General features: G+C 42.1%; 1 protein-coding gene across 9 annotated transcripts in view; it reads left to right on the top strand.

Moving 5' to 3' along the window:
• The window catches only part of rbm47 (RNA binding motif protein 47), a 31,768-nt gene that overhangs the window by 533 nt on the left and 7,436 nt on the right, over nucleotides 1-23,799 (top strand). For 5 of the 9 annotated variants that reach the window (XM_070855071.1, XM_070855063.1, XM_070855053.1 and 2 more), the window contains exons 1-3: nucleotides 12,713-12,909; nucleotides 22,468-23,326; nucleotides 23,453-23,780. In XM_070855071.1, coding sequence (XP_070711172.1) covers nucleotides 22,499-23,326; nucleotides 23,453-23,780 — 1,156 coding nt within the window. In that variant the 5' untranslated portion in view covers nucleotides 12,713-12,909; nucleotides 22,468-22,498. Of the gene's footprint in view, nucleotides 1-1,124; nucleotides 1,296-12,712; nucleotides 12,910-18,675; nucleotides 18,763-22,230; nucleotides 22,253-22,467; nucleotides 23,327-23,452; nucleotides 23,781-23,799 lie in introns of those variants that run through there. The other 4 variants (XM_070855012.1, XM_070855027.1, XM_070855020.1 and 1 more) reach the window with 4 other exon arrangements.

Genomic DNA, 23,799 nt, shown 5'->3' with positions numbered 1-23,799 from the left:
TATGAATGAGCAAACGCTGGCCAAAGGCCTGTGTGTGATCATCAGTAATAAGCATGTGGTGGATGTCAACGATCATGTGGTGTGAGGGTTTTTTTGAACGAGGTGTGGAGTAAGAATGTTGCTGTGGCTGACATGATTCAGGTCTGGCTGTTTGCACACACACACACACACACACACACACACACACATACACACATAACACACACACACACACGCACACACAGATTGGCCAGGGCCACAGGAGGATAGCATTTCCCATCCGGAATGATAGGAGGGAGGGAGGGAGGGAGGGAGGGAGGTGTGTTGGGGATTTGGGCAGTCAGATTCTGGTTTGGTGAGTTTCAGGAGCAGGCAGTGTGTACACCATACACATATCGAAAGACAGAGAGAGGGGGACGGACGAAGAGAAAGACAGGGAGAGATTTCCTGTAATGAAAAGAGAAGACTGAACACTTGCGAGGAAGCGTTTGGAGAGTCTAGGTGGCGAACGGCAGGGGCTCCAGCAGCAGCACCTTCACTCAACATCATGCAATCTTGACTTGAGCTCCGCATCAGCTATGGTGTGTTGTAAGGAAGACAGGTTTTTGTTTGTTTCTGGGTGGTGAGGGTACTCTCTGATATGTTTCCTGGGATCATTAGCGTGTTGGTGTGTGTGCTCAGAACTTTTTCCTTTCTTTTCTTCTCCCTCCCTCCTTTGCCTCTCCCCCTCCTCGCTTCTGAGGAATGTGGGGCTTATGTCAGTGAGAGTCAGGTACAGACTCACTAATTACCACTGCCATTCCTCCCTCCATCTCTCCCTCCCTCCCTCTTTCTCTCTCTCTAGCTCTTTCCTTCAACTCCGCCACCTTCAGCGCTCCCTGTCTCTCTCTCCTCTCTCCTCCACTTCGAGACCTTGTGCAGCCCCCTCTCCCTCCCCTTCTCTTGTCTCCTGCTGTTGCGTCTACAAGCGCTGTCGTGACTGGAGCAGAGGAGAGGACAAACAGAGAGGATCTGAGTCAGAATCCAAAAAAACACCAAAAGGAGAACAGAAACTCTGACTTGTCCTCTCTCGTTGTGTGCAGTGCATTTTGTTAGATGTGCCTAAGATCTCTTCTGATTGTGCTTTGGGGGACCTGTCATTGAAGACAGGAGGCGCCTTGACAGTGAACGAGAGGCCGGAGAGAACCTGACAGGCAGCGCAAAGGAGGAGAGGAAGGGAAGGGAAGATGAGAAAGTGACAAGCTGGATCGGTGCTTTTGAACAGTGGCAGAAGAACCTAAAGCGACACAGAGACTACACGTCCCATCATCCTACAGGTTGGCTAGAAACTCATCATGTTCCTCTCTCTCTCTCTCTCTTTCCTTTATGTGTGTTACTCATTGTAATCTTAACTTTCTTAACAGTTCAGCTGTAAGGCATTATTAACTTATTAATTAAGGAACATGGTGTGTTTTCTCACCTGGAGGACTAATAAAACACACATTCATCCACACACACACGCACACACACGCACGCACACACACACACACGCACACACACACACACACACACACACACACACACACACACACACACACAGTGGGTATCTGGAAGGACATTTCTTCAGCTGGTCCAGTGTTCACACTGACCCAGCTGACTGCTATAACCTTCACTACAAGGTTACGGGACAGGGACTCGATGTTTATTTGTGTGGGGATGTGTGTGTGTGATCAGTTGCTGTCTTGTCGAGTTGTTTTGTGTGTGTGTGTGTGTGTGTGTGTGTGTGTGTGTGTGTGTGTTTCAGAAACTGGTTGAGCAGGGTGCCAGTTAGCCTTGGGTGTCCTGCTGTTGCACAAAAAGATTTAATTCTGTGAGTTCATATAGTATAGTTTTTATATGTGTGTGTATAAAAGTTCATGCCAAGGTGATTTCTGTGTCTGTGTCTCTGACACTCAGACTCTAGTTTGATTATTAGATTATTAAATTGTGAACTGTGGAAAAAGGCTAATTTCTGTAGTTTACAGAAAGTCCCCCAACTCCAATGTTTTAAAGATATTCATGTGTGTCTCTACAGATGTATAATATAGTGATAAGGGTTTTCTATAGAGAAGATCTAGTTCACTCCTAGAGATGTGATTTTTGTTAAAAACTGAATTTGTGATTTTCCACAAGAGAAGTCAAATTTAGTCAAAACTAAGGCAAGCCAGACAGGAAATAGAATATGAACATACAAAGATGAGCGGATAATAATTAGTAGACTATCTAATGTGCAGAGGGCCTAATTTTAGGGGAGAGTAGAGTAGTTCAGTGAAGACATAAGTTATATTTTCACTTTCTGCTACCTGATAATCACCTGTAAAGATGGAGGAGAGCGAGGTACAGAGAGACACCTGTGACACACTCCTCTGTGAATATGTGTGTGTGTGTGTGTTCTCTGTCTCGTCAAATGGCAGACTTCCTTGTGAATACTGTAAATACTTCCACAAGTGTAAGGTGTGTGAAGGGTGTGTGTGTGTGTGTGTGTGTGTGTGTTGAAGTGCTGGTCAGACCTGATGAAGTGATGATACATGGTTTCTTCAAACTGCCTCATGCATGCAAAAGCAAAACCTAAAATAGACTAGGTTGTAAATGAGAAGTATTATTCAAATGGTCCTGTCTGTCTCTTTCTGTCAGACAGTGGCTGTACGTTCATCTGATTGTGTAATAGGGTTCAAGAGGTAAACCTTTTTTCAGAATGATACTTATCTTTCAAACCACTGTATTGCATTTCACAAACAAAAAGTGACAAACAGTTATCCAAGACAGGAATTTATTCATAGACTTTTTTTCTAGCGTGACCTTAGTGGTATTGTGTTTGGGCCCGCTCTAGTTTCAGGAAGACAGACAACAGCAGAGAAACTGAAGGCAACATGAAGAAAAAGAAAAGATCACTTTTGTTTTTGAACCCAATGAAGATTAAACTGATTTCTAAAAGCAGGAAGCTGAAGGGGAAAAGTATTATTCAGCAAACCTCAAGCATAAGGAAGAGAAACAGCTTCAACAGCATCAATTATATACACAGGTAGTATACGCTCGTGTCACATGACTGTCACATGATCATCTCATGCGCACGATGGGGAAGCTCGGGCTCAGTCTAGTGTGTCAACGCCATAAGCCAAAAGTGAGGCAGAAATCTAAAGCTGCAGAGTAAAGAGACTAATGCTGCCGCTAGAGAGAGAGAGAGAGAGAGAGAAACAGAGAGAGAGGGACCTGTTAGCACTATTGTGTTGTTTATGAAACACCTGTAACAAGATCTGATCACCCTCTCTCGCCTCTCTCCCTCTCTCTTTCTGTTTGTCACAAACACACATACCTGGAAAGCACAATGGCCACATTCTTCCTCTCTATCTCCCCTCCTCCTCCGCCTCCCTCTTTAGCTCCCCTCTGATCGGCCCAAATACTGAACGGCTGCGAAGCGAGGGCGACGTTAAAGCAGGTAAAAATTAGGGCAGCGCACACAGGTAGAAAAAAAGAGGGGACCCATTCAATGTAGAGATGTAAAAAATAGTTTTAATATGTTCAATTTGTTCTGAAAAGAAAGCACAAAGAGGACCAGCAGATAGTCTGGATTGTAAGGCATTTTAGGGTTGGTGCTCTTCCACAGGCACAGCACAGATAAAAACACATAAGGCACAGAGATGAGCTGTAAGATGGCAGGAAATTGTATCAGTGTATTGCACAAGAAAAGATAATGAGGAAAAACCTCCTATTCATGAAGTCAAGTAACAACCGTCAGCCTGCCTTTCACTCCTGACGTGGCAGGTTTGGTTGAATGATTATGAAAACTCTGTATCAACAAATTCTTTAATTTTGACATGCTGACTTAATGACTCATATAAGCGGTTTTTGATGTGACACCCGTATCAGCATTATCTGTCAGCACCCTCTGTAATTGATTTATTTGGAAATAGATCCAAGTTATGCTCTAGAAGTTTATGGTTTGGTTAGGTTTTGGCACAAAGTGGCTTGGTTACATTTAGAGAAACGTAATGGTTTGGGTTAAAATTTCTACTTTGTTAATGTTGATGGAACCAGTCTTTCCATCACCTGCCCAACCACCCTGACTGCTTTCCTCTGCAGGCTTTGTGGCTCTATTACAACATCACATTATTTCCTCCTTTTCTCTCAGCAGACAAGATTTCATATTTGCTACGGCCACTAGAGGGCTTTGTCACTTGAATATGTGTGTTTTTTTGTCATTTGCTAACATGACCGATGCGCCAGTTTTTCCACGGAGGACAGTCTCAGCTCTTAATTTGTTATCAAGTCCTTCACAACTGTTAAAAATGATCCATATGTAGTTAAGTATTCATATTATTGTTGTCCGACCTGCCACCTTTATGTTGCCTGCAACATAGGCCCAGCAATGACTTGCTGTTACGGATAGAGAATGATCGTGACCATGGTTAAAAAGATGCAACACTGGCTGCTGATAGGAAATGGGACGCGAACAACAGTCCCCACTGTCAAAGTCTAAAATTATACAATCTCTCGTGTCAAAGTCATTCGTTGGCTAAACCACCAACCCTGACAGATTTTGCATCGGTAAAAGCAACGTCACACAGCTTTTTGCAAACAAACCTTTGCTCCTGAGAGACAACAGTCATTATTCGGCATAAGACCACAAGAGGTCCTCGTTTGGTAAATGCAAGCGCGTGTTTTCCAGGTTTTCTGTGATTTTTGTACTAACGAGTGAGCCGATGAGATGAGACATTGTGCAGCTGTCTCTCCTTTGAGAACGTGGCAGGAACGATGCACGCTGTTGAGTGTGTAAACAGGTGACATCCACTCACTGTGAAGGCTGGATCAACACTCCTCCTCCTCCTCCTCCTCCTCCTCCTCCTCCTCCTCCCTCCTCCTCCTCTCCACCCCCACTTTCCCCCGTTCAACCTTTGACCCCAGCGCAACCCCTCCACCCCCCTCCTGTGTGGTGACACTGCTGAACCCTCCATCCTCTCCTCCTATGCTGCCCGCCTCCCTCCGTCCCTCCTCTGTCCTTCAACCTGCTCGTACGCTAATGCTGTTATTATGCTTCAGTTCACTGCTAGTTTCTTCCTCCTCCTCTTGCCTTCTTCAGCTAAATGGAGTTTGCACTTTTTCAAGTCGGTCTTTAAACAATACTTACCTGCCCATATGCTCATTAAAAGCATTACTGATTGCTGTAACTGCTCCTCATGTCTACACGGGCCTTGAATGTAATCCCAATGTAAGTGATGGGGGACAAAATCCACAGTGTTTGCATTTTTAAACAGAACATGGATGAGAAATTACTTTAAGGGGAGAAAAGCAATAACGGTCACTAAAAACTGTTTTAATGTACATATGGGTACGCAGGTTGTTGTTGTCCTTTTTCTGGCTGCTCCCTTCCGGGGTCGCCACAGCGGATGAACCGCTTGTAGATTTTGGCGTTAGTTTTTTACACCGGATGCCCTTCCTGACGCAACCCTCGCCCATTTTTGGTAGCCGGGACTGGGAGGGAGTCGAACCCGGGTTCCCCAGGCCAATGGCATGTGCAATTATCCACTATATGGGTATGCAGGTATTGTTTTAAATTAGCCTTGAAAAAATGTGACCCTATCCTTTAGCTCAGAGCATCCAATTGCCTGTTTTTTTTCTCTAACAGGCTCTTCTCTGCATACCTGTCGCTACACACAATGGGCTAGTTGTCTGGACAGCAGGCCAAGAGGCAAGGTGTGTGTGTGTGTGTGTGTGTGTGTGTGTGTGTGTGTGTGTGTGTGTGATTTGTGGGTGATCTGGCAGGGAAGTTAAGCAAATGTAAGTGTTGTTGAGGGTTGTGTGTGTTTGTGTGTGGTAGTGAGAAGGCTTGGTGGAAAGAAACTCACTGGTACTACACTGCATCTCATGATAAGATCCAACAACCTCACACACGTGAACACACACACACACACACATGCACACACACACACACACACCCGCCCCACCAGAATGGAATGTTCCATGGGCCGAGACTGACTCTGTGAACCCATTCACAAAACTGACACAAAGTAGCCACACTCAGGCCACACACACACACACACACACACACACACACACACACACACACACACACACACACACGCATGCATGTGTGGACAATCAGAATCATCCCCCTTTCTCTCATCCTTCACACATCTCCACTCTCTCTTGTTCTCACAGTCCCTTCTCCTCCCTTCCGTCATTCGGTGCACAGACAGGTGAACAGGTTGATTACACAGCGTTTTAGTTTCTCAGGATGTTTTTCTTTCTCTCGTCATAAAACCCGTGTTTTGTTCGGTGTGAGTGAAACTGTTTAGCAGTTTAGCTATTGTGTGATTACAGATCTGTATTTAGAGGGGCGTTAGCTGGATTTGGCTGATGTAGAATTTCATTCAGCTCTTATCTGCCTGTTTTACTTTCCCTTCTCACTTTTCTGATCTGTGTGTGCGTGTGTGTGTGTGTGTGTGTGTGTGTTTGTGCGTGTGTGTGTGTGTGCGTGTGTGCCACAAAACAATTCATGCTTCCAGAAAAAGAGAAATAGATAAAATAATAAAATGTCTGTACATACGTATATGGGCGTTGATGAAGAAGTTGACAGTCCAATCCTAAATTAGTACTTCTGAGTTATCATTCTGCCATTTAGTCAGAATCTTTTATTAGGCAACAGTCATTTATAAGATAACCGTCATTGCATGTAATTACTTTGTGTAAGAGTGGAAGGACATAATATGAGCATTTAGGCTTGTTGTAGGTTGTGGCACAATGTGGATTAAGGCCTGGGTGTGCTCAAAATGAACGAGTTTGTTAGAAATGTGTTCGTCCTACCACGTCTCTACCAAGACAAAAGTGTTCATAGATGCTCTGAATGGATGCAAACGGGAGCTTGAGAGAGACGTTCATATCTGACATTCTCCTATGTAGGCAGATAGACCAAATAATTCACCAGATCATTCAGAAGCAAAACAAAGCTGAACACACCTGAAATGACCATTTCAAAACCTCATTGCTTTGTAAAACTGCATGTGTTCATGTCTTCAGGTAAGTACAGTAGTTAAAATCTACTGCGGTTTGAAGTTGAATGTGAATGGACACTTCAATACATAACTTCAGTGTTCACCTTTGTTTTCACTTACCAAATAAGTGATTTACATATTGTGGCTGAAGTGTGAAATTAACAGTGGATTTTTCTGAAAGCTGTCAGACTTTCTGGACTATTTAGTTTGTTTGAACAAAAACCAAACCCCCTAACACTGACACTTACCCTAAACACAGACTCCCACAAGTTAATGTCTACTAATACCAAAACAAGACCCGAATCTGGAAACTCTGGACTTTTCCTTTACATATCTCATCTCAGATCTGTGCACACTTCTATTCTATTCTATTATTGTAACGACATGACATGTTATCACATGATAGTTAGTGTTATTTCCCAGTGTTGGGAGCGAGAACAGTCACCCATGTTGATGTTACAATGGTTACTGGTCAGATAATAAGCATCTTCATTGTGGTTAGAAGTCACAAGAGTGACTCTGTTTCTCCTTCTAGTGTGGATTAGTTTTCTCTCTCTCTCTCTCTCTCTCTCTCGCCATCCTCCTCTCCTTGACCTTGGCAGTGATTGTAGCACCTAAACACACAATGCCCCTGCTCTGTCATTGGCTGGTGACAGGCCACATGACTGGAGTGTCAGCTGACCAAATTCTAGGCAAAAGGGGAAACTTCTTTCATCAGGATGGAAGAAGAAAAAATGTGCGACTTTAATGTCAGATCCTGTGTGTGTGTGTGTGTGTGTGTGGGAAGGCAGATAGGCTCTCTTTTTGTGCTTAGTCATTTTTGTTAATCATAAGTGGGACGCTGGGATTGGCTGACTGTGGTTACAGGACATGAGGTGACCCTTTGAATGAGGAAGTGTTACAACAGAACAGAGCTCAACTTTTCCCTCGTGGCACAAGTGTAGTCTTACTGTCTGAGCAGGACGACACTTTTAAATTCGTCTGTACCTTCGCACACGCACACACACACACTTGCTCTGTGACCTGTGAATTGTGTGTATTCAGGTACATTTAAGTGTGTGCGTGAGACACCCTGTGGGTGTTTGCTCCCTCTGTTGGGTCAGCTGAGGTTGACTAGGAGAAACTGTTTAGATCAGTTTTTGAGTCTTTACACTTCAACTTTGAATGTTTGCGTTGTTTGAATGACACAGGAAATGATACTGACCCTAAAATACATAAAATACATCAAGTGGTTGTTTGATGTCAGTCAAAACATGCTGTATGTTGTGTCAGGCAGAGTGGAGCAGTGCATTAATAGTTGAGTTTAGTCTTATTTCATTTTTATGTAACATTTTTACTTTTATAGATTTAAATTCCAACCAATCTAGTTTTATTGTTTAGTTTAACTTTTTTTATTTTGGGGAAATGAATGAGGTCGTCTGTTTTTTTATTTCAGCTTGTATTATAGTTTAATTGGCAACATTATAAACCTTGTAAGACAAAAACCTTGAGCAACAACAACCTGCAATTACTTGCATTAAAAGACAATTTTTTTCAAAATGTTGATATTGTTTCTGAAATTTCATGTAGTATAATTTATAGTATTTTCCTCTTGCTACTAGCTTTGCAGCATTAACAAAAAGAAAATGAAAGTATTAACAGTATTAGTATTTCAGTTTGTTAATTTACTGTATATAGATAGACCAAGACCAAGATACAGGAGTAAATGGGGATATTAAAAGGTTGGTGGAGACAGACAGAGACAAAGAAAACACAAATGCTCCTATGTGAAGTGTTTCTGACTGGGATGAAAATGTTTTTCTGCTGTTTGCTGGGTGATTTTTTTCTTGACAAACAAACAGATTGTTCTTCAGCTGTCTCACATGCCCTGTGGGGGTCACACACACTCAGTACATTCAGATTTCTGAAATGTTTATGTTTCCATTAAAAATCAGTAAAGACGAACGATATAACACGGTACCACTAAACAGTAACAACAGTGGAAACTGACACAATATAGCATGTAAATGTGTGTGTTTATGTGCTTGTGTGTGTGTGTGTGTGTGTGTGTGTGTGTGTGTGTGTGTGCATATGTGTGTGTATGCCAGAGCCTTTGAAGGATCAACATTTTATAGCACTATTTTGGCTAGTTTTTCTATTTTCCTCACATAAACCCATAATTATGTGTGAAAAAATATATGTGTTCCGTCTTTAAAGATGACGAATAGAATATATTAGATAATGGTAAATTTTGAACAGTGTATATAATATAATATAATATAATACACTGTTGCCCATAAAGTTGGAATAAAATGTTTTTTACCTCTTCTCATGAAATGATTGTGACAATGTGATTTATTCTTGATAAATAAAGTGTATATCTTCTCAACTTTATTGATCAAACTCTTCCAAGCATATCACAGTGAAACTTAAACCACAATTAACCTTTGCAAACTGTGGATTCAGGCTTTAACAAAATTGGGGGTATTGAACAATTATTCCAACTTTATGAGCAACAGTGTATAATATAATATAATATAACAAATAAAACATGCTTAATTTATTTATTATGTTATTAATTATTTTACTGAGTTTGACTCACCTGTGAACTCTTCCTCTCAGGTTAGTTTATAATGAGACAGCAGACTTTAACTTCCCCCCATATGTCTCAGTGACCGTTGTAAAGCTGTTTGTGTACGGCTTCATATCAGACCTGTCAGGCCAGTTCCCGCATGTCTCTCTCGCTCTCTGTCTCTATGAACTCTGAGCTGACGGCCATCCACATCGCGTTCTGCTATTTTCAGTGAACGGCTTGTGACATTACCACAGAGGTATTGCTGTTATTATTATTATCCCATTGTTGGATTGTGCTTTTAATTAATTATTAATTCTCCATCTAGCATTTTTGCATTGATTTTAAGTATTTAATGATGTTTTTGTCAATAACAGTAACTCCTCCTTTGGGCGTCTATCTGCTTAGGCTGGCGTATAAATAAATGACATTATGAAAGACAAAATAAGTCTTCATAGGAGAAGTAGATTTTTAAAATCTCCTCATAGCTGCTTACAATGATATTATAGTGCATTACAAACCAAGTGTTTTTCATTTTTATGTCCTTGGTCCTATGGTTTTTTTGAACTGGGTCGAGAACCTAGAGAGACATTGTATGTGATATTGGCCTATACAAATAAACTTGTCTTCACTTGATATATTGGTGCGTGAGAGATTGTGTTTGTGAGATACAGTGTGCTGGTAATAAAGTCATCTTAGTCTCTGAGTCATGCTCTGCGCCTCCTTTAAAATAGGTTTATGGCTGCTTTCGGCCTTCACTCCAACCTTATTACACCCTGTTGGAGAGAGAATAGATTTCTCCATCTGTAAACTTTGAACTGCCTATCTACATATACTCTGTGTGTGTGTGTGTGTGTGGCCTGAAAGGTAAAAATCAGTGATTACATGTCCTTCATTAACAGAGTCATTGGTTAATGTGTCACTTGTACAATGGCAATAGCACACATACAAACACACACACAAATACACACTTGTGTTTGAGCTGAACGGCACCCCGTCTGATAAGAGTATAGGCCCCGTTCTCTTTAAGGGTTGTTTAAGGTTATGTACACTTCCACACATTTACCGTGGTCTCCTTTGTATCCTCTCTGACCCTGTCTGTGTTTCTGTCAAATCTGACGGGAATGTGACAGTTTTAGTCCAGTTTGCATTCTCTTAATATCTCCAATGTGTTTATCAGTGTGCCGCCGGCAAAGTGACTTTCAATTCATACATAAAAAATTAAGCCCCTTTGGCGCTTGTCAGGTGAGACACCTGGTTTGGTCCCAAGAAGTTCATTTGCACGCTGTGGCGAAACCAGAAATGTGTAATGGAATTCTGGAGCCTGTTTGAATATGAGATTTAAATAAAAGAAAAACTTTGGTTATCATGTTGATAGCCAAATACTACAATTACCAGGACAGTGTGGCTTTTAAACCAGCTGAGAGATCCAAAGAGACCACAGAAAAACTTCAGCAGGTTTTTCCTAAAAAGACTCAGGTTTTACAGTAATCCCTTCTTCTTTCTTGGCATTGTTTGAGTTATTTTTATTACAAGTTCTTTTTTTCTTATATGCCTGAAATTGTACATAAAAGTTAATATTGCTTTTGATGAAACATGGTCATTCTCTGACTGAAAGTGGTCCAAGTAGGTAAATGCAGACAGCTGAAGTGACAGATCATGTTGCTAACTCTGATGAACTCAAACCTTTTGTTAACTTTTTTCATGATTAGCTTCACTGTGATTTGATCCATGCAGAGCCGGCTCTAGCCATAATGGTGCCCGCACGTCTCAACAGCGGCGGACGGATGGGGGGCGCCACTCGGGGATGCAAATTATTACTGGCAGCGCCCCTCCAGCAGCTGGCGCTCTAGGCGACCGCCTATATGGCCTATGCCTAGAGCCGGCCCTGGATCCATGGATGTGTCATAAGAACTGGACACTGAAAGCAAAGATTGTGCCTATTTAGTCCAATGAGAATTGCTCGCCTGGTGCATATACCAAAAACACATTGCGGTGAATGAATGACTGGTGACTTTGGAAAAGTTTTACAAAGATTTAAAAATATACAACACAGAGAGCAATAATTGACCATGTTTATAGCTGGAGGTGTCTTTATAGCAGTTTGACAGACATCTCTTTTACGGTGGAGAAAATGAGTTTTCGGCCTTAGGTAGAATTTTTTGTTGCAATACTGCAAGTGGCTGCTGGGAAAAATTGGTAGCAAGGCTGAGTGGTGGTCTGATATCGTCATGATTTGATCTGGGATGAAATGCCATTTGGGGTTCAAGATAAGCAAATGTTGGTCAGTGTAACCACCAGACTGAAATATCTCAACAGCTACTGGATGGATTACCATGAAATTTAGTAGAAACATCTTGAAGTCTCGGTGATGGTGATCCTCCAACTTTTCAACAGTGTGTCAACATCAAATCAAAAATCTGTCAACCCCTTGGGTGACCAAATACCTGCAAAAGTAATGATGTTCCCATCGATATCAGATATAATTTGATTTTAGTGCTAATTAGCATGTGCTAGCATGCTAACATGTTAAACTAAAATGTAAGCATGATAAACATTCCTTGCTGGACATCAGCATGTTCGCACCAACATCTTGAATGTGTTAGATTACTGATGTTGGAATTCAGCTCAAAGCACCATTTTTATGTCTTTATTAGAGAGATTACGACAGAGAGATGAGAGATCAACATGGCTGTAACATGTCCTGCTAAAGGTCACGTGGCCAACAGATCCCCTTATAACATCACAAAGGGAGCCAAATCTGGACAGGACGTTTTCATACAAGTTTACTGAAAGATGGAGCAGGACAAAAGGGGAGAGGATGGTCTTTTCTCACAGTTTGGCAGTCTGTAGACACATATTTATGTGGATAAGACATTAAAAGGTACATTTTGCATAATATGGGACCTTTAATACTGAGAAGTTAGCACATGTATAGAGTGTATTTGTAAATGCATCTGCACACTCATTACTTTTCTCTTATTGTTAATCATCACCTTTCGTCAAACCTTCTGCCATTTTATCCCTGCCCTTTTGTCTTATTCCTTATCAGCTGAGAGAGAGAGAGAGAGAGATTGAAGGAGAAGAGAAAAGGTGGGGGGTTACCTGTACTGAATGGCCCCACCTCTCTCTTCTGGCCATTTAGAAAGAGTAAACACTAAACCACCTTTGCCTACCTCCACACTAAAGCACCCAGACACAGGCAGCCAAGGAGACTCTCTGACTGCCGCTGCCTGTCAGCATCAGAGGACAGTGAATAGAGTGAGTTTCTGAGTAGTGTGATAGTACAAAGTGACTCCCAACACCGAAACACGCCGGCAGCACCTTCTTGGCCTGCTCTTTGATATCTGCGCTCCTCAGTTTGGGAAACAGGTACAGTGTTAATATTGACTCTCAAGTGTGTTTCTCTCTGTCTTTGTGCCTTTATTTATACGCTCTTTAAAACCTTGTCTTCACCTCTTGTTGTTTTGTTTTGTCACTGCTATGAGTCATTATTGACCCCTCAACATTGTGAAAAATCTGATTTTCCAGCTTGTGAGCAAAAACTTGGAATTGTTTATGATGCAGTGCAGACTAAGAAATGTTAAGGTCATCTATCTTCTTCTTAGAATGGCAGTTTTTAAGATTTCCTGTTTTGCCGCTTCGTCAGAGTCAAAGTGATAATGAACAGACAACAAAGACACTTGAACCAATCAGGGAGATTAAGATGTCCTTACAATGAAACCAGTGAAACCAGTGGAGTGGCATGTCACTGTATGTGTGTATGCATGTGTGTGTGTGTGTTAAGGGTGGGGGATAAAAATGCTTCAGTGACTAAACGGAGAGGCGCAGAGGTAATAACCATAGGCTTCCGGGTTCTTCATCATATAATATGTGGACTTTTACCCTGGGTGGGTGAGCTGTTTATTGTGTGTGTGTGTGTGTGTGTGTATGTGTGTGTGTGTGTGTGAAAGAGACAGAGAGGCCAGAGAGTTGGTTCTAAATTTAATTCATTTAAGGTGAATGCAGGCCAAAACATGCAGTAAAAAAATATTGCTGATTCAGTTAACTCTTTTTATAAGAGATTTTTTTTGTGAGTTCCAGTTAATACTAAATTATTGTATTGGTACAAATGTTGTTTCAGTTGCACGTTTTTGTCATTGTAGGAGTCTGACACACGTTCTCCTAACTGTTTGTCGACAGGGAGGGCCGTTGTTTGATTATAAAAGTGTGTATGAAGGTTAGCTCTTTTGTATGCCTGTGTAGTAAGAACAAGTGTGATGTTGAGAAAACAAAATCATATGCAAATATTCAGGTCTTTTGTTTGTTGAGCCTTAAATCTGACTGTTTTCCCCTTATACACACACAGACATATGCTCCCATGGACACACACACACACACACACACACACACACACACACAGGGGGCTAAAGCCTTTATCACGAGTGTGTGACACTGTCAACGTCTGTAGTAATTGTCTGAAACAATGTCTGCTATGGCCTTGAACAGGCTAGCTGATTAGCCTGAGGAATGTGTTTGCCTAAGGAGGCAAAGCCCTTTTCAGCTAGCGCTAAAGCTAAAGCAGATGATTAGTAATGACTATGTTGCTGTGTGAGGGGACATATGTGGCAACATTTGGCTCCAGTTGACCTTTCTATCCTGTCATGCGTTATAGTAAGACTGATTCAAAGCCCTTCTGTTCATAATTAGTGCAGAGACTGTGCCTGGTTATAAATTTATAATCATTATAAATGCTGATGCTTGATTTTAACTGAAAAGAAAATGTTTGTATTGTTATATTGCTTTGTTATATTGCTTAAAATCATAGAATTTGATTAAAATCGTGATGTTTGGAGTGGACAAATATGAATGTCCTGAAGGCAGGGGAGCTCTCAGAGTAAATGAACTGGAATCATCTCTCTGTGGTGAAGCTGGGGTGGGCTGAGGGCGGTCACTTGCGCACTCCGTCTGACCTGAAATTCTTCAGGCCAGTTTCACTTTAAAGGGCTTTCTAGCACCGAGGGAGGCCTGAAGATTTGGTCCCCTCCTCTCTATTCGTTAGCATCGCTCACTCCTCACACACACACACACACACACACACACACACAGTCTCTCCCTACATTTCTTCCCCCTCCTCGCCTTTCTCCCTCTCATCCCTCTCAGCTTGCCCTCCTCTCTCTACACCTCCCTAGTTTCTCCTTCCCCCTCCCTGCTGCTCTTCTTTGAGCTTGAGTGAACCAGAGGAATGAGGGTGACAGGTACAAGGATGGGAGGAGAGAAAAAAGGGAAGAAAAGTAAAGAGAGTGAGGCAGGGACAAAACTGAAGGAGTGGATAAGTGGAAAACAGAAAATCAATCTGCAACAATTTTGAGAATTACATGGAAAAGGCTACACGTGTTGCAGCTGAAAACTTGCAGTTTTCTAGTGGGAATTCCAACCTGCAACCTAAACACTAAAATTGTTGGCCAAATGACTAAACAATCCCTAAAAGCTCTATAAAATAAGCAACCCCCTCCCCTTTTTACCCCACTACTATGGCAAAGATGGAAGCAGAAGAGCTGTCGGCTGACACATCATTTAAAGACAACCACTGCTCAAAAACAATGCGAGGGGACAGAAGACAGACATGTTAGGACACCATGATAACGCAGCTTCCCTCAGTGTGACTTCAGGCTTCATCCTGTTTCAGTCAGCATGCTGACAGTTGCGCTGGATGCACCACGATGTGAGGACATCATGTGTCTTAAAGGGTCAGCCGCAGTTCTCACTTCTCTTCTGTCTGTCATTGTTTCACTTGTTCTGGTCATTTACTGCAGCGGACCTTGTCGTATGAGAGCGACGCTGGAAATAAATTTCCTTTGTGTTGCTTTATACTGAATATACTGAGGTTATAATCAGCAAACATGATCCAATTTATAATGATCCCTTCTTCACATTTTCAAGGATATGAATCATGTAAGTTGTGTAAACTAGCTTAAACTGTAAGCTTTTTTTTAACACTCCTAAAAGCACTTTGCTTTGTGTGGGATTAACTACTCCTACTGCAGGTTGTATCACTCTGCAGAAATAAACAACAGGGCCTCTTGTCTTGTGACACGCTACTCATTTACTTATATGGATGACTTGTAATAGTAGATGGCAGTCATACAGGCCAAGATACTGATTACCACCACCGCTTTGTTGCTGACTTCAATCCTGCTTATCCATGTTTTTTGTACATGTGGCAGATTCCAGTGTATATGTATGTCTGTGTGTGAGTGTGTGTGTGTGTGTGTGTGTGTGTGTGTGTGTGTGTGTGTGTGTCTGACCCTGGCCTTAATAGAGAACCAGCTTATAAGAGATAACCAACACAGTCTAATAGGCACTCCCTAAACTGATTACTGATGATGTAGTTCTAAACAAGTGTGTTTCAGCTTAAATCCAGTGTCACTGGCAGAGACCAAAAAGACCAAAAAATACCAATGAATCGATTCAACCTAGTATAATATACATTCCTCTGTGCCATTGTTGTCCCAAAACTATTAAAAACACATCAGTGAGCCACATTGTTGCACTAAGCAGCATTTCCCTTTGAACATGATGAACATGGTCATTGTTGTTCATTTTAAGTCGTACAGAAACCGTCCTGCTGCCAGAAATACTCACAGCACTGAGGCTGAAAACAGTCCCTTACTGATGCACAATTAACACCTGTTTTAGTTAGGTTTGCTAGAAACCAGAGAGCCCAGCTGTTTTAGAAATTTACTGATTTTAGAACATGGAAATATATATTTGTGACTCATTTTCAAAGATTTATATGAGATCAAAGAATGAGGGCCACAGACAGTGAAGGGAAATGAAGTTATGGATTAACACATTGTTTGTTAGTGTGATTCTGTTAAATTTATACTTAAAACCATAACTACACTGTCATCCATAAATCAATCTTAAACCTAAGGTGGTGGGTGTATGTGGTGTGAAGGTTTATATGTTTGTTTGCCTGACAAATGATTTAGTGAACATGCACAATGATTAAGAGGCGACAGACTATAAATGTTTTTCCTCCATCTCACGGCTCGTCCTGTGGGGTTCAACGGTTAACCGCTGACCTGACGGACTGGTGGTCCAGCTGTGCGGTCACCAGAACACCTGACCCCTCTGAGGCCTGTCTGAGTCCTGATTGGCTCTCACTAATGACTGACAGTTAATCTTTGATTCAGATTGACCCCCTTGGCTTACCGATCTGTGATCCTGCTCCCCAACAACCTGCACTTTTTTTTAGCTTTTGCCCACGTGCCAAATGATTACGCAAAATGCCCTGGAAATACACACACTCACACCCTCACATGCATATTTTAACACACACACACCTTTACAGACACACCTTTTTTTTTTTTGCTATGATTTGTATTCATTTCACTCTTTCTAATGTCAAGGTAACTGATTTGACAGTTTCATAATTATTAGCTGGTTATGCAGATAAATGAAGGGTGCCATAGTTCACATAATGCCCTCTATCATTTAATCTCTTCTTTTTTGTGTTTCCATCATTCTCCGGTCTTTATGCTAAACAGACTTTCTTCTCTGCTGTTTACTCAGTCGTTAAGGAGTGGGGCTGGTTTCAATAGCAGCTGAAACTCAGCACACTGTTGACCACACACTGTGACTTTCATCTCTCTCTCCCTTTAACCCCATCAGCTCTCTCTACCCCTCACTCCCTCTTTTCCTGGTCCTTTTAAAGCACTGAGAGGAGTTTTTAGACAGAAACTCTCTAAGCGAGTGACGTTCTCTCATCTGGCTGTTTTTCCTCTCAGTCGTCCCTCTATCTGCTCTCTTGACTGCCCAGGAAGGTGTGTGTTGTTTGCTTTAGTTAAGCTGTGCTAGGAACACGTTCACCGTTGTTATGTACAAAAAACACGCACACATGCCCGACTACACACAGACACACGCACACTTACACACACTTACACACACTTACACACAGTTGTAGTCTTGTGCTGACATGACATTAATCAGTTTAGTGGTAACTCCCAGTCAGAATTTCCAAATGTCCTTTCAGAGTAAGACAACAACACGAGGAAGTGTTCGAGCCCCCTCCTGCCATAATTCCCTGAAAGGGGGGGGGCTTTCCCCTCCCAGAGAAAGACATGAATTGTGCCCCTCAATATATCATTATAAACATAAAAATATCATTTTAATTATTTGAAAAATGTGCTAATTATACGCAAGACAATGCGTTTTAAAGTTTTAAAGGGGAAGCTGTGGATCAGGGGGTAGAGGGGTTCATCTCCTGATTACAGGGTTGGTTCAATCTCCACATCCTGTTGTCTCTGAACCCAACATTTCTCTTGTGAATGGGTGAAGGTAGCAGCAAAACTTCATTAAGTGTTTTTTTTACTACTATTATAATGGTAATAGTTATAGCACTGTTGGTGTCACCTTCAGGAATCTCTCTTGAGAATTTTTTCCGCCAACGGTGAAATTAAATATTCACCTTCAATTTCTGCACCTCCTAAGCAAAAAAAAAACTCAATAATACGCATAAAAGCTACATTTCCCATCAGCCCCCTCTCCTCACACTACATCGCCAAGTGTGTTTTTAGTTACAGAGTGAAGATTTGTGCAAAAGTGGCTCTGGTGTGTGTGTTAATCAGTGGCTGAAGAAGTTTCAGATCCTTGAAGTACCAACACATTCATTTAAAAGTGTTATCAACAAAATATACTTACAGAGTCAAAAGCAGAAGTACCCATTGTGCTGAATTTAATGTGTGTGAAATGTGTGAAATTTCCAAAAAGGCTGGGAAACTCTGGTGTAATCTTTAACAAATAGCTTATTATATTTCTAAAATGTAAGATCTGAAAAGAAAGATTTGATAAGTACTTTTTAAAGTACTTAATACACTACTTGAGTAAATCTAATTAATTACTTTCCACTACCACTATTTATATGAGTGTTTGTGTATTTCAGGAGCAAAAAAAAACTGTCTGTCTGTGGGACTCACCCACAGACACACACACACTCACACAGAGTACCTGTTTTAGCTCCACCCTCATCAGCTCTCATGCTTGCAGCTTTGGCTCAGTGTGTGTGTGTGTGTGGGTGTGTGTGTGTGTGTGTGGATGTGTGTGTGTGTGCGTGTGTGTGTGTGTGTGTGCAGAGGAGGCTGGCCTCTGTGCTCAGTGCCCTGCTGTACCTGTCTCTCATGGAGGTGGACTAACACTCCCAGAGCAGGCGGCCAAGCAGGGGAGCGCTGTGAAGCAACAGGGGTAGCTATCCTCCCATCTGACCACTCTCCGCTTCTCCTTCCTCTTCCCTTTCCCACCAACATCCCTCTGCTGTGATAGCCTTCTCAAGAACTCTGCTTTGTTTCAGTTTCACTTCCTTCTCTCTCTCTGGCTGTTTTTGATTTTATAGGAAGAATTTATCCTTCATTAGCACGTTTTTGTGACTGTGTAAAGCTTATTATTCAGCGGTTTCGTCTATAACTATGTCTGAAAGTTAAATGCAAGCTTTGATAGTATTTGCTGTTCAAATGTTATGTGTTGAAACAGCATGATTGGTGTTTTGGTAAATGTTGGTGTTTCAATGATCCTCTTCTGCTGCCTTGTGACCCTGTTGTTGGGGGCTGCTGGGTAGATGCAGCGAGTCAATCACCTCCACGTGTCCATGTGTGTGTGCATACAGCTAAGATGGCGGCATCCTTAGTCCTGTTTTCTTCAGTACGCTGGATCAGTGTCACTCAGGATCGAACAGCAAACTAAGAGACACATTGTTCCTTACTGTTGAACACACACTTGGGTTTTCTTTGCTCCCTAATCTGCAATAAATCGGGAGTCATGGTGAGATTTGTTGGTTTACAGACCTCTGAATAAAATCAGCCTGAGAACAACACATGACAGCAGTGTTGAGTTGATGTCAGGACATAGACATAAAGAATCAAATGTTCTTCCTCTTTCTAATTGTGAGGAACCATTCTTTCATAATGACATGCCTCATTTGCTTATTTGAGGGAAAAGATGGAATTTGCCAGCAGTGGTCAATCTGTGTTTATGGTATAATCCAGAGGAAGCCTATAAAAAAGCTTTTTTCTCTGCTCATAAAACAATTCAGTCTCCAATAACATGCTGTTAATAAGTAGAGAATCAGGTGCTTCCATCAATCATAAACGCAGTATAATGGGTAATCTGCACTGCAATAACTGGAACACTTTAACCTAACCTAAGGTTGGCACTGTTACCCAATAAAATCCTTGCTTCCTTTGCAGTGTGCAGGCCAGCCAGCTCTTCCTCCTGTGATACTCTGAGTTCATAACCTTTGACCAGGTGAAATCTGTGTCTGAGCTACAAAAGTCGGTGTAGATTTACCTAATAGCTGCTAGCTGTTCCTGAATCACACACAGGTTGTCATAACTGGTTTGTCTCTACAGTCCTACTGTCTTAATGACTTACACGTCATCTGTAAATCCATATGCCCTCTGTGAGTAAAGGCTGTGATTTGTGTTTGTCACGGTTAATCATCTACCTGTTGCTGCCTCAGCCCCCCCACCCCACCCTTACACCCACACACACACTTGCATACACACATTTACTCATGATTGCATACACCTAAGGTCAAAGCTTTGCACACGATTGCAGATTTTTAAGCAAATTAATGTTTTTTGTCTCTGTATATTAATCAAAGGCAAAAAAACTACATATTAAGTAACACAGCTTTTTAGCTGCAACTAATTTCCTTAATTTATGCAAAGAGAGAGAGTTCATAAGAGACCATCTGAGTTTTGCTTCACTCCTGACACACTGAGTGCTGTGATTTCCTGAGTCTCCCCTACGAAAGGAAAACCTCAGCACAACAGTGGTCAGCACTGAGGAAGTTAGGAATATCTCCAAGCGGTGAAAAGCAGGAAGTAAGTTACCCCATGCTGAGACCAAACTCAGCATGGGGTATTTTATTTTATTTTTGACACACACAAAACATGTAGTTAAAGGAGTTTTTTTGTTCTTTTTTTTAAAAAAAGTGTCTTACACTGACTGCAATGTGTTATACAGAGTTCGACCTCACAGTGTCACATAGCAGCTTTTTATCAGTGAGCAGAACTCCCAAAGTGAATATTGTCCTCCCTTTGTCATCAGTCTGGCAAGATAAGGCTGATAAGAGATGGAGTCATGTTAGCACTTCACACAATAGAAGGAACAGAGGGAGGGCACGTTGAGCTGTGGAAGCAGAGGCAAAGCAACAGAAATAAGCAACAACGAGGCTGCTTTGATGTAGCAGACTATTAGGAAAATCTGGAGTGATGTTTTTTTATTTTATATTTTTTGTGATAGAAAAGGGAACTGCGGCCTTGCTGAGTAGAGTCAGAATATGTCACTGATAACTAATGTTCCTATAACTCTGTCAAAATTAACGTTTTTATAGAATCTAATGTCATCTTGACCTTATGTCAACATGCAGCAACCAACAACTGGCTAAAGATAGAACGAGGAAACATCCTGTCGTTCCTCACTCTTAGTTTTGAGGTTTCGTCTTTGCCCCAGCTTTGACCTTATTGTTTTCTATGCACATTAATAAAAGACTGAATTGAATTTTAGTTTAAACATAAATACAGTTTGTATGGTATTTTTTGATAATTATAGCATCCCTGTTTTAATTCTATCAAGCTGGCATTTGTGTCTTTTTCGTTTCTCTGTGGACGAGGTGTGAGCTAGTTTTCAGGTGATTCTAAGCCCTCCAGCCTTGGGCGAACTAAAAAGTGAACAGGTGTGTGTGTGTGTGTGTGTGTGTGTGTGTGTGTGTGTGTGGCTGTGGGAGAGTGGGATATTGGGTCAAGTCAAATGAGTGTGTGCGTTACCATGGTTGCTTGGCTTAGTAGTGTTTTACCTTTGTTGACTGCCTCACCTATCTCCATCAAAGTCCAGGCAAGCTTGTGACGCACAAAAGCGTGTGTGAACACACACACACACACACACACACACACACCGTCTGCCTATTCAGCAAGATGCTGTTTTTTATTTGGCCTATTTGCTTACATGACATTTAGTCTGACAAAAAGTAGTTTTCCTTGTAGTCATCTGTGATTGGTTGCCTCTGTGTTGTATGGAGCATGGAGATTTGAGGATTTAAAATGCTGTGGATTTTTCCGTTCTGAATGCTGGCAGTGTTGGAAAATAACAGAGTAAGAGGTTTATGCTTGGAAGCCGATTTCTGATTGTTCTCTGTTCCTTTTATAGGGCTGCAGCCCCTAATGAAGCGGTGCACCCACAGAAACACACACACACAAGAAAAGCTGCACCCACACACTGTATATCACTCATGATAAAAAGGTTCAAGGTTCAACACCTTCTTTTGGTGAGTGTGTGTGTGCAAAAGGTTTATATATAAGACAGATTAGTGTGCACAGTTTTTTTGTCACAGTATGGAGTCAATGGGGTCATATCTTACACAAAATTCCTCATATAGCTTAACTCCAACTTGTCTAATTTATTTCTGACACACACACACACACACACACACACACACACACACACAGAACGAGCATGTGACCTAGTCGTACTCAGTGAACCTTGAGCTGGAGGTTTCAGGGTTTACAGCCCTTCATTCTCTCTGATAGGGGTCAGAGGGCAGCAAGGGATCTGAAGAAGTCAACAAAACAAGGTTGTAAAACCACTGATAGGGAGAGGTGCCCAGGGGATTTATAGATTCTGAATTGACACTATTCTGTCCAGGTCACAAATGTGCCTCGGTTAGTTTGTTGGGAAGGTAATCTTGCGTGTGATTGTGCCTGCAAATTGATGATCAACCTTATGGGTTTTTATTGGTACAGACACATTTTAAATGGCGACTCTCTTGAGTTTTACCTTGTTTTTCTTATTTTTCTCCCATCTTGTGTTTCCTGTTCTCTCTTGGATAGCAGTTTCGATTGACACAATTGTAATTGTACTTTGACACACTTTGTCTCTCTTTGCTCTCCTCAGGCCCCAGATCTGATTGGATGGTTTTGTCAGAATGACAGCCGAAGATCCTGCTTCCTCCTCGACCATGAGCAATAACACTGCCCCCTCCAAATCCTCTGGTTCCTCCCACCAGTCTCTTCATGGACAGATCAACATCCCTGAGGGTGTTGCCGGTGCTCCCAATGAGGCTGCACTGGTGGCCCTGATGGAGCGCACTGGCTATAGTATGGTCCAGGAAAATGGTCAGCGTAAATATGGCCCTCCTCCTGGTTGGAATGGTGCATCTCCACCACGGGGGTGTGAAATCTTTGTGGGCAAGATCCCACGGGACGTTTATGAGGATGAGCTGGTCCCAGTGTTTGAGTCTGTTGGCCGAATCTACGAGATGCGGCTGATGATGGACTTTGATGGCAAGAACCGAGGGTACGCATTTGTGATGTACACAGAGAAACATGAGGCCAAGCGGGCTGTGCGTGAGCTCAACAACTATGAGGTGCGGCCCGGGCGGCTTCTGGGGGTTTGTTCCTCCGTGGACAACTGCCGTCTTTTCATTGGTGGGATCCCCAAGACCAAAAAGCGTGAGGAGATCCTAGAGGAGGTCTCCAAGGTGACAGAAGGGGTGCTAGACGTGATAGTTTATGCCAGCGCTGCAGACAAGATGAAGAACCGAGGCTTTGCCTTTGTAGAATATGAATCACACCGTGCAGCTGCCATGGCTCGCAGGAAGTTGATGCCTGGACGCATTCAACTTTGGGGCCACCAGATTGCTGTTGACTGGGCTGAGCCTGAGATTGATGTGGATGAAGACGTTATGGAGACAGTGAAGATCCTCTACGTCAGGAATCTTATGATGGAGACCAGTGAAGAGATGATCAGACAGGTGGGACTGGCTGACTGGTTCAGTTTTGAGGTCTCACTATTGCTCATGCTTTTGTTGGGTATAAAACTTACCTGACTGAAAAATTCACCACTGCCTTCCATTCATAACAATTTTTCTGTCAACCAGGTGTTCAGCCAGTGGAATCCTGGATGCGTTGAACGTGTGAAGAAAATCCGTGACTATGCCTTTGTTCACTTTACCTCCCGGGATGATGCTGTCCTGGCCATGGACCACCTCAACGGCACAGAGGTCGAAGGGTCTTGCATCGAGGTGACACTCGCCAAGCCAGTTGACAAAGAGCAGTACTCACGCCAGAAGGCCTCCAAAGGGGCTTCTGCCACTCCAGAGGCTACTCAACAGAACTACGTTTACCAGTGTGATCCCTACACATTGGCCTACTATGGTTATCCCTACAACACTCTCATTGGACCCAACAGGGACTACTTTGTCAAAGGTTAGAATTCATTCTTTTT

Source organism: Pempheris klunzingeri, chromosome 3 (assembly GCF_042242105.1).
Source record: "Pempheris klunzingeri isolate RE-2024b chromosome 3, fPemKlu1.hap1, whole genome shotgun sequence".
NCBI classification, from domain to species: domain Eukaryota; kingdom Metazoa; phylum Chordata; class Actinopteri; order Acropomatiformes; family Pempheridae; genus Pempheris; species Pempheris klunzingeri.
This window is presented reverse-complemented; position numbering and strand designations above follow the sequence as displayed.